Source organism: Salvia hispanica, chromosome 6 (genome assembly GCF_029641045.1).
Source record: "Salvia hispanica isolate PSC_SH4W2 chromosome 6, Shi_PSC_v1, whole genome shotgun sequence".
Classification (NCBI taxonomy): domain Eukaryota; kingdom Viridiplantae; phylum Streptophyta; class Magnoliopsida; order Lamiales; family Lamiaceae; genus Salvia; species Salvia hispanica.
The window spans coordinates 2,538,129-2,552,574 of record NC_142697.1 but is presented as its reverse complement, the minus strand read 5'-3'; the positions used below and the strand labels follow the sequence as shown (position 1 = coordinate 2,552,574).

The 14,446-nt window shown below is 32.4% G+C and overlaps 2 protein-coding genes and 1 long non-coding RNA gene across 4 annotated transcripts; 1 reads left to right on the top strand and 2 right to left on the bottom strand.

Annotated features, from left to right (window-relative positions):
- Positions 1-3,488: 3,488 nt before the first annotated feature.
- On the bottom strand, positions 3,489-4,561 carry LOC125205249 (uncharacterized). The gene has a single exon (XM_048104079.2). It carries the CDS (start codon positions 4,559-4,561, stop codon positions 3,497-3,499), a length of 1,065 nt encoding a protein of 354 aa, XP_047960036.1. The 3' UTR covers positions 3,489-3,496.
- A 6,151-nt stretch (positions 4,562-10,712) lies between these two features.
- Positions 10,713-11,131, top strand: LOC148923028 (uncharacterized). The gene is made up of 2 exons (XR_016132365.1): positions 10,713-10,769; positions 10,990-11,131. It is a non-coding gene; the product is annotated as an uncharacterized LOC148923028 (long non-coding RNA).
- On the bottom strand, positions 10,855-13,268 carry LOC125203964 (glutathione S-transferase-like). 2 transcript variants are annotated; one of them, XM_089060076.1, is made up of 4 exons: positions 13,042-13,268; positions 12,896-12,944; positions 11,755-12,224; positions 10,855-11,305 (listed from the first exon to the last, which is right to left on the bottom strand). In XM_089060076.1, the coding sequence occupies exons 1-3, from the start codon at positions 13,192-13,194 to the stop codon at positions 11,758-11,760; spliced, it is 669 nt and encodes a 222-aa protein (XP_088916202.1). In that variant the 5' UTR covers positions 13,195-13,268; the 3' UTR covers positions 10,855-11,305; positions 11,755-11,757. The 2 variants fall into 2 exon arrangements, with proteins under 2 accessions (XP_088916202.1, XP_047958451.1); XM_048102494.2 differs by lacking the exon at positions 10,855-11,305 and having other exon boundaries at positions 11,640-12,224; positions 13,042-13,267.
- Between the last annotated feature and the right edge of the window lie 1,178 nt (positions 13,269-14,446).

Here is a 14,446-nt window from a genome sequence, read left to right as displayed (position 1 = left end):
TTATTTAATAGTGAATCAAATCTTTTCCTCCTTAAAAAACGAATACTTAGGTCGGTAGTGTCCTCACATTTCACCATATAATAAAATAATAAAAGAAAATCATAATTTATCTACAATTCATTAGTTATTAGAATTGATATAAATCAACTTATCGAGGTGCTATCAATTAGATTAATTCTCGAACCGAATAGCTAATGTAAAAATAATCATTTATTAGAAATGCACCATTTAAAGGGCATTGCAAACTTTTTCACTTTTAGACAACAATGTGCCGTTATATAAATTGGATAAAAAAATACATAAATTATCTCCTCAATCTTAAATCATTCTTCAACTCTTTCTATGTATCGTTTAACAATTAACATAGTATGATTATTGATTAGTATCAGGGTGAGAACGTTCATTGGGATCGATTACATCTCAAAATGGTTACTCCTTCCGTCCAAAAAAATAGATCACTTTTTCCATTTTGGGACGTCCACAAAAAAATAGATCACTTTCTAAAAATGGAAAGTTTATCTCTCATACTTTTCTCACTTTTTCTTTCCTCTCTCATACTTTACTCACTTTTTCTCTCTATCTCTCTTACTTTACCTACATTTTCTCCTCATCTCTCTTACTTTACCAATTCTACATTAAAACCCGTATCGAACAACAATAGATCTATTTTTTTTGGACGGAGGAATTATTATATCTTGCAGTACGTTAATGACTTAGTGAAAGAATAAACTAAGCTATTATCAGGAAGTACTTTTTTCTAATTTCAAATCATCTGATTCAATCATTTGATCACATGATATCTTTGGGGAACATGTTTGGTTTTATTGGTAGCTCTACTTCCTTTTTGCTTGTGCAATTGCACCAATGCTGTCATAGCATAAAATGTAGTATTGCACAATTACAGAATATGCTCTTGATAATTGAAATTTCTGAATTGATGTCACTTTGTTTTGTGAAAATCAATTTTAATACTATCATATACTATAATGATAGTACTAAAATTCATCTTCATCGGGCAAAAATTGGAGAAGGTGCCAACTGCCAAGGGAGGAGTGTAGCGAGGCCTGCTGTAGAGTTCGGCCATTGATGAAGAGAATAAGAAAAAAAAGGAGGGAAGAAAGAAGAAAGACTTAAATACTTTATGTTAATTAATCTTATTCCTCAATTATTTCTTAATTTTGTGAACGGGTGCATTAATTTTGTGGATGACCACAGAAATTTTGTATTACTGCACAAATAATCTTATAGATGCAAATATTAATATACTACAAAATTAATGTATATTTGTATTTATGGGAATAATTGTGTTAATTATTCCTTAATCAATAATGGGATTACTTTGTGATGATTGGAATTGAAGCATGATTAATAAAAATAATTATGTTCACTATTTAATGAGATTAATGATTGAGAATAAAATTAATTTATTATTATATAACAAATAAATTTATTAAATTTAAAAATTATTATTATTATTATTATTTATTTATTTATTATATGTATTTGGAACTAATAATTTATGTGAGAGGTATGGAGATGGGCACCCACTATGGAAGTTGTGTCCTAACACAAAAAATGAGAAATGATAACAAATGAAAGCTAGAATTATGATGTGGCTCGAGATATGGACTGTGAATGCTCTCACTCTTTTCCTATAGTCTATGATAATAACCTTATTTTTTATTGTTATATATGATCACAATTTTTTGTAGGGACAAATTCGGTAAAAGTTTAAAATGTATCTTATAAATTATAATTACAAGAAGCATGTCGCGTATTTAATTTTACAATAGATATTGCATCATTCGTGAATGTTATCTTTTTACACTTGGTAGCTTCATACACAGCCAACGTTGACAACTTTTATAACACGTGGGTCCCAAAACGATGCTATTGGATTCAATCACATGTGAGATGAGATGAGATGAGATGAGCCCAACAATCTAAAATCGCTATAAAATACACATGCTATTCAATACTATCAAATTGTACCTAAAAAGTATGGACAAATAATAATTATCTTTTGGACTGATTATCGGTTTGCATGTATTTGAAGTACACTCATATTCTACTGATTTCAATTTAAATTTATCTAGCCACTATTATGAGTTAATGATTCATAAGTCACTATTTTAATTATATAATAGACTAAACAAATCAATTATTTGTAATCCTTTTATTTTTGGGATAGCTAGCAAATTTTAAAGATGTGGAAAAAAAATACATCCAAAAAATAGCACAGAACGCGGTCTTAATGTGGCCTCTAAGCACAAAAAGCAGCCCACAAAATAAAGAAAACAGTCAGCAATTAAAACCCAAACGAAGTAAAACTTGACCCAATCAAATTAAGGACCATTCTTGCATCCCATTGCACAATTGCAATATTAGTAAGAATGCAATTTGCTATGAAACAATTTGCAATATGTTAGTAATAATGCAATTTGCAAAGACTATAACTAAGACTAAAAAGTAACAAAAGCCATAATACCAAAATTACATGCTACAAAAATATAGTATGGGCTCAAGCCACTATTTACTGGGGATCAGGATTTGTCATCTGGGGGTACGAGTCGTATGATAAATAATTACATAACACTAAAAAATACTCCCTCTATCCCATGTTACTCGCACTTTTCATTTTAGGCCGTAAATTTGAGATTGATTTTTTAGTGTAATAAAATTAGAATTTTAAGTGTAATGAGACGTCACTTAATAAATGACCTCTTAACTTAAACTAACATAATAATTAAATGCATTAATTCTAACTTAAACTATAAATAATGTAAGGAGTTTGTGACGTGCCGAAAAGTAAAAGTGCAAGTAACATGGGACGGAGGGAGTAGAAAATAGCGGTAAAAGAATATTTGAAATATTATTCAATTTTGAACTCGTTTATTTTAAAATAAAATAAACCAAAACCTATACATAACATCTAATTTATTTTTCTACGAGTTTTCATTTCCTTAAAGCGATGAGCTATATATCATCATCAGAGACTTGTAGAAACATTTCTTTTTCAATGAAAGTCACCAAATAACCATTTAAAGGTTGATCACCAATTCTATTTCGCAACTTATTCTTCAAAAAATGTCATTCCAAAAAATACTCTCTCTACACTTGCCTAGCAATAGGAAGAATCAAAATCAACTTGATAAGCAAAAAGACAAAGGGGTAAGCCACATCCCTCTTTGTTTTAACAAGCTTCATTGAAAGAGAACTAAAATCTTGCAAATTCTGAATGTCATTATCTCTTCTCATATCCTCCATGAATATATCAAGTTGACAAAAGAAGAGAAGCCATCTCTAGGACTAAAGCAAGTCTATATTCTAATTTATTTCCTTAAATGATTCTTTCTTCAATATTTATATCTATCTTTTGGAAATTTTTGTAAAATACATTACTAATAAAATTATATATATAATAAAAGTAGTTAAAAAAAAAAATTTTTGGGGATACCACCGTTCCCCTTGTTTTGAATTCCCTCCGCCACTGCCACTATCTTCTTCTTGTGTTGGAAGCATGGCAACCACCTCTGAGATGGACAATTTGTGAATCAGATCTGAATCGAAACACTTGCATCGGAATCCTAAGATCGTAAGGTACTTCAACTTTACTAAAACTGCGATTTTGCATATTATAAAAACCACCTCCTTCCATACTTCTTATGAAAACCACATTGCTACTGCAAAACTCCACCGCCACCGGGTGTTGCAAATCCAAACCCAAACCTATATCTCTCATATTCACCACCGCCTTCTTTTTTCCATTGCTCCACACCTCCATCTCGCTACGATCTTCTTTTTCCTCAACTTGACACATAAACCCTAATTCCCCTTCATATTCCACCAACGCCGGCAACGTCCATCTACACATGGGAAGGCATCCTGGCAGCGCAGAGCATCGAAAACGCCTCTTCTCCACGTCCAACGTCAGCACGCTGTCGTTTAATGTGAGCCAGTGCACGAATCGGCCTGCGGTGGTGACAGAGGGAGAGCAATTGATGACAATCTCTCCGTAGAGAGGCGAATTATCGATCTTCTCCCATCTCCATCTCTCTGAATCGAAGATCTCGCAGTGGAGCTGGCTCCCTAAGGAGTACAATCGAACTATGACGTAGCGAAGGGGATGGGAACGGGCAACGACGACGGCGACGGATTTGGTTTGGTAGCGGAGTTTGGGATTTGGGAGAGGTTGCCATTGGGCGGTGGCGGGCTTGCAGGCGTAGAAGCGCTTGTTGCGGCATATTCCTCTCTCGCAGATGAGGATCCCTTGATCGCATGAGGCTAGGATTTCGACGCCCTCGTTGCGAGGCCACGTCGAATTGATGGCTCCGGGGGCCGTGGAGACGAAGGCGGAGTGGGATTTCGAAGATTTCAAGGTTTGGAAGAAATAGCCGTAGAGGGAATTGGTTCGTTGGGAATGGAGAGGGATAAAAGTGGGCTCGTAGATGATTTGTTTCCATTCCTTTGAAACGGATTTGCATTGTTCCAACGTTTCCAAACTTGTTCGGCTCAGAATCTCGAAGAACAATTCCGAAAGCAATTTTGCCTCAGACTCCATCGGTTCTTTGTTAGAAAAGATAATAGAGAAAGAATGATGAATTTGTTAAGAATGAATGGATATTGCATGTGGATATACATAGGCAACTCTTGTACTATTTGAACTAGTGTTATCGCCCCTATACTATTTCAAATAATAAAGATAAATTCGTAAAAGCAGGATTAAAAAAAGAGGATAAAGAGAATATTAATGATGTTTTTAATTAAGGATATGTTTTAATTACAATAATTATTCATAACACTATAAACAATTAAAAATATTACTACCTCCGTCCCCTAAAATTTGATACAGTTTACTATTTCAGTCTGTCCCTGAAAATTTGATACACTTCACTTTTACAATTTTTGGTAGTGGACCCCATATTCCACTAACTCATTCTTACTCACATTTTATTATAAAACTAATACTTTAAAAGTAGGATCCACATCCCACCAACTTTTTCAACTCACTTTCCATTACATTTCTTAAAACCTGTGTCGGGTGAAAATGTAGCAAATTTTGGGGGACGGAGGTAGTATAAATAATAACAAAAGAGAAATGTACTTCTCTCAACCCATTTTAAATGAAACATTTCGTATTCAGCAAACGTTTTTATATAATTTTAATACTATTTGATATGAGTTGAGTAAAATAAAATAAAACAAATGACAAAGAGGAGATGTGCGACTATGGATTGAAGACTTTTTTTAAAAATAATCCAACATGAGAGACACATTGACCTTGACTTTTGTTAATCGTCATTGTATACGACATGGTCAAAAGGAAATTGTCGTCGTTGGAATTTGTAAGGCAACCTTGGATCAAATGGTATTAACAATTATAAAATAATAATAAAATAAAAAAGAAAAAATAAAATTACATTTCGAGCCAATCCAGTGATGATCATAGTTATCCACTTATCCATATATATATATAGTAATTTTTATATCACAAAAATTTGTGACACTTGTATGGTAAAAAAGAATTATAGTATTTGCACACTTGCATACCCAATTACATAAAAGAAATGATAAAATATTTAGTTAATCAACTTATATTCCGATGCATAAAAAAAAAATTAAGGCAAGTCTTTCATTAAAAAATGACATTTGAATAAGCATTTACAAAGTTAATGATATTCAAAACAAGAGTGAAAAAATTTTACCTTCGTCTCAATTTAAAGTTGACGAAACGAAATTACTCTCATTGACTCATTCACAATATTATGAATTTTGTTTACCACGAACAACATCACTTATAAAAATATGATTTTCAACGGATTTATCCACACCCGCTAAAAAAATACATGTATGCATTTTTAATTACATAAACAGAATTATATAATTAAAAATTTAGTTAACAAAACTTATATTTCAACCTAGTATAAAAATGTGTTGAAGATAAAAAGTCTCATGAAAAAGTGCCATTCCTAAATGCATTTACATATATACTGGAGTACAAAGGATAACAATTCGCACTTTTTAACATATTACTATAACAATAATAAAAATCAAAAGATAATAAAACGTAACATAGCCATGTAGTTTTTTCCATCACCCAATTATAAAAATGAGTAAATAAAACGTTGCATACCCCGTGTTGATATTTTCTATCACCCGAATATCCAATTATACTACTCCCTCCGTCTCTATTAACTATATAAATGTTACATTTTTCTTTTTAGTTTGTCTCATAAAAGATGTCACGCATCATCTTTTGAAAAAAGTCTCTCTCACATTACTATAAACTAGTATCAACCCCCGTGCATTGCACGACCCATTGAATTTTATTCACATAAAATTAAAAGGCCAATTAAATAAATAAAATGATAAAAGATAAAATTATACAAGATTTATAAATTACAAATAAAATTATATAAATTTTATAAAAGTAAATAATATTTATAAAATAAAAAATAAATAGAGACAAACATAAAAATTAAATAAATAATATCATTAACAATGTTAAAGACTTTATTGATCATGTAATCGAAACACAGACAGTAACTGACCCGTGTTCAATCTATTATCAATCCAACCTCCCATAAAGGTGAACTCAACAATATAAAAGAATATTTTTCAAATAATGAACACATTTGAAGTCTTTAGAGAATATTAAACCTTGAAAGACAATATAAGCAGCTTACATCTTGAAGAATCTTATTATTCTACCCTTACAACAACATAAAATTTTGGTCTTTTGATTTTAAGATGATTTCCCCAATGGTTCTTTATGCCAAAAAAACATCCCATAAGAACAAAGAACTTATGCATGGCATCGTCGGTACTATGCAAAACAATATACATAAATTATATTAACACAACTTTAGATAAATCAACAAAAACAAAATGTTGGAAAACAAAAGAAAAAAAAACAGTGAATCAACACTTACCGTGAATCAGCAATTTTAATCTATATAAGTTGAGAATTTTCATGTGTAATAATCTTTCCAGAGTCAACAATTGCTCGAATAATATCTATAAAAAATAGAAGCAACAACAATGTTAAAAAATAAATAATGATAATATAATTTAAAGATATTTAAAAAGTGTCAAACAGTGCATCCTTTAAGACAATGTTAATACACAAATAATAATAACAATAATAAATATTAATACAATTGCAACAGTAGTACTAAAATAGGGAGTACTAAAGAGTGGCTCTTCATTAGTTTTTTTATCTGCTTGATTAGATCATTTGTTTTAAATGTATGCATAAATCTTGAAAACTTGGAGTCGTTGACTTCCGATATCCGTGTTCTAGAGCACATAGTAATTGTGAATTCATGATCTGCTTGATTAGATCAATTGTTTTAAACATGGCTTGAATCCTAGTGCCCTACATGGAAAAAATAAACAATTAATGGTTTTAGATAAATAGCTAAAAAAATGTAATAAGATAAAAAACGAAATACATACCACACGGTCGTGGAAAATACATTCCAATGAGATTACATTGGAGTTGTCTCCACGTTGAATGAATTCATAAACACACACGCACCGCATCGAATGACTGACAAAGTATTGCACCGTACCGCATCAAATTCTTTTTTTGCAGAATATTTTGATGCAATGAGGAAAGGCAAGAAAGAAGTGAATTATAATCTTGCTCATACTACATATTTATAGAACAATATTGAAGAGTCCTACTATTTTGGATGTTACAAACCCTATGAATTATTATCATAAATATAAATATTCACCTATAAATTTAAGTTTGTAACGGTTGTAAATCATTTAGTATTATTCAATTGAAAACCGTCCATTGGCACAATCATAAAATGTTTAAATTAAAATGCAATATTTGATTACTTATGGAATTATAACATAAAAACGTCATCTACCAAATTTGATAATTATTAGTAAAATATTCCCATATCAATTTAAGCTAGTAACGGTAATAACCTATTTTTTTTATATAGATTGTAACTGTATTGACTAATTATGTTTAAATTATGCTTAAAATTTATAAATATTCAAATTTATACCCAAAATTTATAAATGTTCAAATTTATACCCAGATTTCATAAATATTCAAATTAAGGCTAAAACTCGCCTTTTATTTGATATATATATATATATATATATATATATATATATAGATATAATATTTTCTCTTGAGGGTGTACTATAAAATTGAGAAAGGCGGCCGAAAAGGTCCTAACATCAACATGTACTACAAAATGGTGGAAGAAAGGAGGCTTGTGCTACAAAATTTGAGAGGCTATGCAAAATATAAAATTTGGATTAGATACTGACCAAAAGGGGATTATTATTTAAGGTAACCATATTTTATAGCCATAGCCATCATTTTAAATTGCAAAAAAACTAAACATGAAAAAAATGCTCCAGGTTAAAAATCATTGTAGTATGAAATTAAACTTACATAGTTTTATTTATTATTGCACAAATTTTGACAGAATTTGTTAAATGAAGTGGTGATAGGGGAGTTTCTTGAGTCTTCTACAATAACAAAACGCATGATTACTACAAACATCAAAATCCAAGGTACACACTTCTAGCTCAAATAAATTCAGATGTGTGATGTGTTGACACACAAAATTAATATGTTGCAAAAAGCCAAATTCTTTCATTCTTGATTGCTTAACACAATCACTATATATACACAAAAGCATAGCTGAATCAGCCTAACATTTAAAATAGTGAAAAAAACATAAAATTAGCCATATACTACCTTGGTTGCTGAAAAAATTTGTTGCGAACTTAACACTGCATTAATGTCTTGGCCATACTCTTTCAATTTGTACAGCTGACTTAAGTTAGACCACTATAGGTGTAAAACACCAAAAAATTGACCATTATGCCAAGTTTTTACTTGAAATAGAAATTGCTCTTCATTTAAGTATTCAAATTAGAATATGACCTAACACATGGTCTAACAATTGCCAATTGTATAGATAGTGGTGGATCATAAAGGATAATACATCATTAACTTCTACAGCAGTGTAGAGAACTTCAAATTAGATTATTGCAGTGCCAATACAAAGACATAATAAAGTTGCTCGCCACAGCAGCTTGATTACTATTAGTTGATGTCAAAATCCAAGATAGAAAACAAAAATGGCTTCCAACAAAGATTGAGATGAACAATCAGATAATTAAAAAAAGGCCTGCAAATTAACATATATTCTCACGTAAACCACTATTCTGTCACTTCGGTTGAAATAACCAATTTCTTCTTGTTTAGAGCATTCACCTCATCGTAGAAATAACAAATTTCTCATGGTTCATATCACAATCACCAATTTCTTCTTCTTGTTAATCTCACCACAAACTGAGAACTCACCATCCATTTTTCCTTTTAACTGAGCAACACATATAGCATCAACCTGATTTTGTTAAAGTGGAAAAGTTAAGTGTGAACTTGGAGTCACCTTTCTGAAATTAAAGAAACAAATATTGTATAAACAAATGAGGTGTCAAGTGGGCCGGGCCGGCCCAACCCACTTTGCACTCGCCTCCAAATTTATGTAAAAAGAATAATACACTTATTATATATAAATTCCTCATTTTTTTCCATTTTTTTTTCCCATTCTCATCGTGTGTTTATTATTTCCTGAAAAAGGGTGCCTGTGATCGGAGGGAAGGAGCTCAATCTGCATTTGCTCTATGTCCAAGTTACCACAAGAGGTGGCTATCACAAGGTTTTATTAATTAATTAATTAATTTCCGATTATCATTTTTTCTTTTGGGAAAAGAGAATTTGGGAAAAAAATGGCTTAGGTGGTGGAGGAGAAAAAATGGAGGGAGATAAGCGCGGTGTTTGATTTTTCTCCGACGACGACGAGCGCCTCCTACGCTTTAAGGAAACACTACTTCTCTCTCCTTCGTGGTCACGAGCAAGTCTATTTCTTTAGAACTCAAGGCGCCATCCTCCATTTTTAACATCCTCAATCCTAGTGAAGGAATTTTTTTTAATACAATTAAAGATGTTAATTTGTGTTTTTAAATATACCACCAACGCTTCAAAAAACGTTCTTGTTGTTGGTACTATAATTAGATGACGCAAATAGAAGCGTACTAAAAAGAAAAAGATCAAGTTAAGTTATCATTGATTTAAGGACACTTTCTTTTACGTCTTAAATTATTATTACTTTTAAAAACAAGACGAGTAATTGCGTCTTGATTTTTATGTCATTTTTTTTAGTGTTGTAGCAATAAATCAGACATAAAAATCATGAATTTTATTAGTAGTATTGTTTTCATGACAGATATATTTTGATTTCATATTTTATACTCCTACAATTCATATGCGGTTTTGTCCTTTTTGTATGTCACATTCAATAGAATTTCATTCAAATTGGACCAAGAAATTAAGAAAATATTAAATTCATAATTTTAAGGACTATTTTCAAGGCCATTAATGGTGAAAGAAGCATGCATTTTGATGGAATGTTTGGTCTTTGGAATAATAGATTTAAAGTAGGATATTATCCAGAGAGGAAAATGTTGGGCCTATGATATTTAGGGTGACATTAATTGAAGTGCTAAGTTGATGAAAAATACCCACCACACATCATTTAATTTCTCGGCCACTAACGTTATTGTTCGATTTCCCAATCACATAGTGACAATTTCATAAATTCAATCTAATCTCTGATTGGCAATTTTTTTTTGAAGACAATGTATATTAATGAGATTGTTTTTTCATGATATTGTAGTAGAGGAGAAGGAGGTCCACTAATCTTTATTCCAATTATCTTCCAGTAGTTAATATGCACACTTTATTTGCTTTTCCATCTTTGTTTCATTTACTTCTTTTTGTTATGTTTTAGGAGCATAAATGCAGTTCACTGGAAATTACACTTGTTATGGTTAATTAAAGATAAACTATTCACATTTTCATAAGATATGTGGAAAATATGAACATCCTAATTTACAATTTTTGACAACAAATGAATATTTGGTGCATGCCCTCTTTCATTTCAGGCTGTAGGAACAATCGATGCTAAGTTCGACTGCGGTTACCTCGTTTCAGTGAAGTTAAGGGACGAGACGCTCAACGGCGTGCTCTACCACCCGGCCCCTCCAACGCACAATGCCCTCGTACCTTATGCTCCCGTGCTTCATAAGCCAGGCCGCTGCACAAGAAGGAGAAGGTCGGGTGATCCGGGCCATCCAAAGCCCAACAGGAGTGGCTACAACTTCTTTTTCGCAGAGAAACACTCGGCCCTCAAATCTCTCTACCCGAATAGGGAAAGGGAGTTCACGAAGATGATTGGTGACTCGTGGAACAAACTCTCCCCTGAAGACAGAGTGGTGAGTGAGTACAAGTGATGTTGAAACACAATCCTAACTTTTTGTTTGTGCAGGTTTACCAGAACTATGGGTTAAAGGATAAGGAAAGGTACCAGAAGGAATAGAAAGAGTACAAGGAGAGGTTGAAGATGGGGCAAACCTTACCTTGTTGAAGCCTACTTCTACCAATATTTTACAATCAAGACATTCATTTTGTGAGATTGGCTTCTTTCCATTGTTTTTCAATCTTCATGGATAGGTTCTAGATCAGTTGACACAAACTTTTAAATTTATTTTTTGTGTCAAATTCAACAATAAGATTCAAATGTGGAAAGTATCCATAATATAAAAAGATTTCACTAACAGCAATAAGATTCAAACAGAGGTTAGGAATTGCCTCACTTTATTGACACTCATTCAGACTTGGCCTAAGCAAAAGCATCATAAAACATCAACCTTTCATGCCTTTTTTGGAGCTGGTGGACTCTGCATTTCAAGAACCTTCTTCCATGACTCTCGGTTTGAAACCTCGCCCCACCACCTCTCGACGTTCTTCCTTGTCCTGAAGAGCTCCCCAACATCGGTCCCATTCAGGTACTGCGCATTGGGCAGGTGGGAAAGATCCGCAAGCGTGAAGTCGTCACCAGCCAAGTACCTACTCTCGTTCAACCTCCTGTCGTACACATCCAGCACGCTGGCAAGCTTAGCTTCATTCTGCTTGATCAAATTCTCGTCTTGCTTGATCTTCATCCTCGGGGCAAAGGTTAGTTGGAAGACGAGGATGGAGCTTGGTGGATTGAAGTTCTGCCCTTCAGCCTCTAGCCATTGATCAATTGATGCCTTCTCTAAAGGATTTGTTCCAAAGAGTCCTCTGTTTCCTTGGTTCGCATATTTGTCACAAACGTATCTTGAGATGGCTCGGGATTCTGGTTAATCAAAAGGCATGAGAGAAACAACAAATCAAGAACCTAATTCAAGACTTCAAGTAGATATTCTAGAACAAGGCCAGAATTTGTAAACCATTTACTAACACCTCATGTCATGATATTGGTTTTTTTTTGCATATCTATTGCTTAAGCAAGCACATTACATCGCCTATCTCTGCATCATCAATACACATATATGTAAAAAAAACACAAGGGGGATTTCTGTTTAAAACAGTTTGGCAGTTTCCCGCAAACTCAAAACTTGATCGCTGATATCATGAACTTATACTTTGTAGCGAATTTTCCACGAGTTCAACTTCACTAAATTGAATTTGGCGTGACATGTTAGCTCATATAGTTGAACAAAGCGGTCAACATAAATAGGTGTAAACGACGTTGTTTCGTATGTTACTAGAGTTGTAAAATCTCCCACAATTTTGCCAAAATTCCCAATCATGGCAAATTCACTACATTTTTAAGTTTGTGGGAAATACCAAATTTCGGCCAAAGTTTGTGCTATTTGTGACCAATAAGCCCTATGGTATAAAGTCAAATGCATCATTCATCTTAACGTTCCTCTCTAATCAAAGCTAGCCATCAATTTTGTACAATGTGAGCAATATAGATAAAACCTAAAACAGTGAAAAGATAAGAATGGGTAATAATGTTACCAAAGATAGTAACCCCTTCATCTTGAAATGCTGGTACTTGTCCAAATGGCTGCAACAAATCAAGAAAATACAACCACATATTATGTTAGCTGAGCAAAGAGGAAAGAGATTGTGGCAAATTAGGAGTAATTTAAAAAAAAAAAGACCTGAATTTTGAGGTAATCGGGCTTCTTGTGTTCACCTTTGGCCATGTTAACAGGAAGGAGCTGAAAGGGGACATCTTTCTCAAGGAGAGTGACCATAACCCTTGCCACGGCGGTGGAGAAGGGAGGGCCGTACACTTTCACCGGCGCCGCCATTGTGCAGTTGAGAATTTGCTGCAATGTGTTCAATTGTGAACCATTTGGATGAGGTGCTTTGTTTATGCCTGCCTTGAGCAAGATGCATGTGGCCCACCAAACCTTTACTATATCATTTATTCCTCATTTAATTTCACTTTTTATTATCCTTGAATTATAAAATTTCCAAAATGTTCTCATAAAAAATACAGTTACTATATTATTTATTCTTAATTTTTGTATTTTTGGGAATTCTGTTTTTTTTTTTCATTTCAGTCATGATCTTTTCAATTTATAATACCCCATTAATCAATCCATACACAAAATTAAATTATATTCTCTTTCAATTTCACTTATATCATCCATCAAACCAAACACTCTATAATAAATTATTTTTGTGGAGTTTCATTCGTTCCTTAATACTATGAGTTTCACTCGTTCCTTATGCTTATAACTCTTTCTAAAATTAATAGTAATGAATTATGCATTCAAAGTTAGATGAGACAATAAATGATACTTATAAATACTTTGAAAATCAATCCAACTACTACTGCAAAATTATTACCTCCAACTAACTGCATAAAAATAAGATGGTTCGGTATAGTAACGAAGCCTTGTCAAAGTTCAAGTGTGCCTCAATACAAGCCTTGTCAAAGCTCAAGAAACAAATAATGAAATAAATGTAGATAATTAAACAAAAAATTGCAAAAAGAAGGATGATTACCTTTAGCAACACTCGATCTAGAATGTATACATTTATATCAATTGATAAATCAATAAAAACAATCACAGTGAATATAAAACTCATAGGAAATGCCAAAATACTTTCGAGCCTTCTAGTTGGCCAAAAAATTAGAAGACTCCGAGAGTATTTCGTCGTTCTTTTTGTTAATGAAAAGCTTGATATTTATGTTATGGTGGTTTAGAGCATCCGCAGCGGTGCTCTTAGCACCGTCCGTCCGTCCGTGCCGCTGAGCACCCATACGTGACAGCGGCCGTTGGCAAATTCGATTTTTTATTTTTATTTTTTTAAAATTCAAAATTTATTTAAAAAAATGTTATTAAATAAAAAAAATATTTTTCCACTTCCAAAAAAATTATATTCGTTTTCTACATACTTTTAATTTATTTTTCATTTTTTTTTCCCCAAAATTCACATTTTCATCTATAAATACCTCCACTTCAACACAAAAAAAATTACATTCTCTCATCTTTTTTTTTATCATCTACATTCTCTCATCTTTTTTCTCATATTCTCATCATATGTATTTTT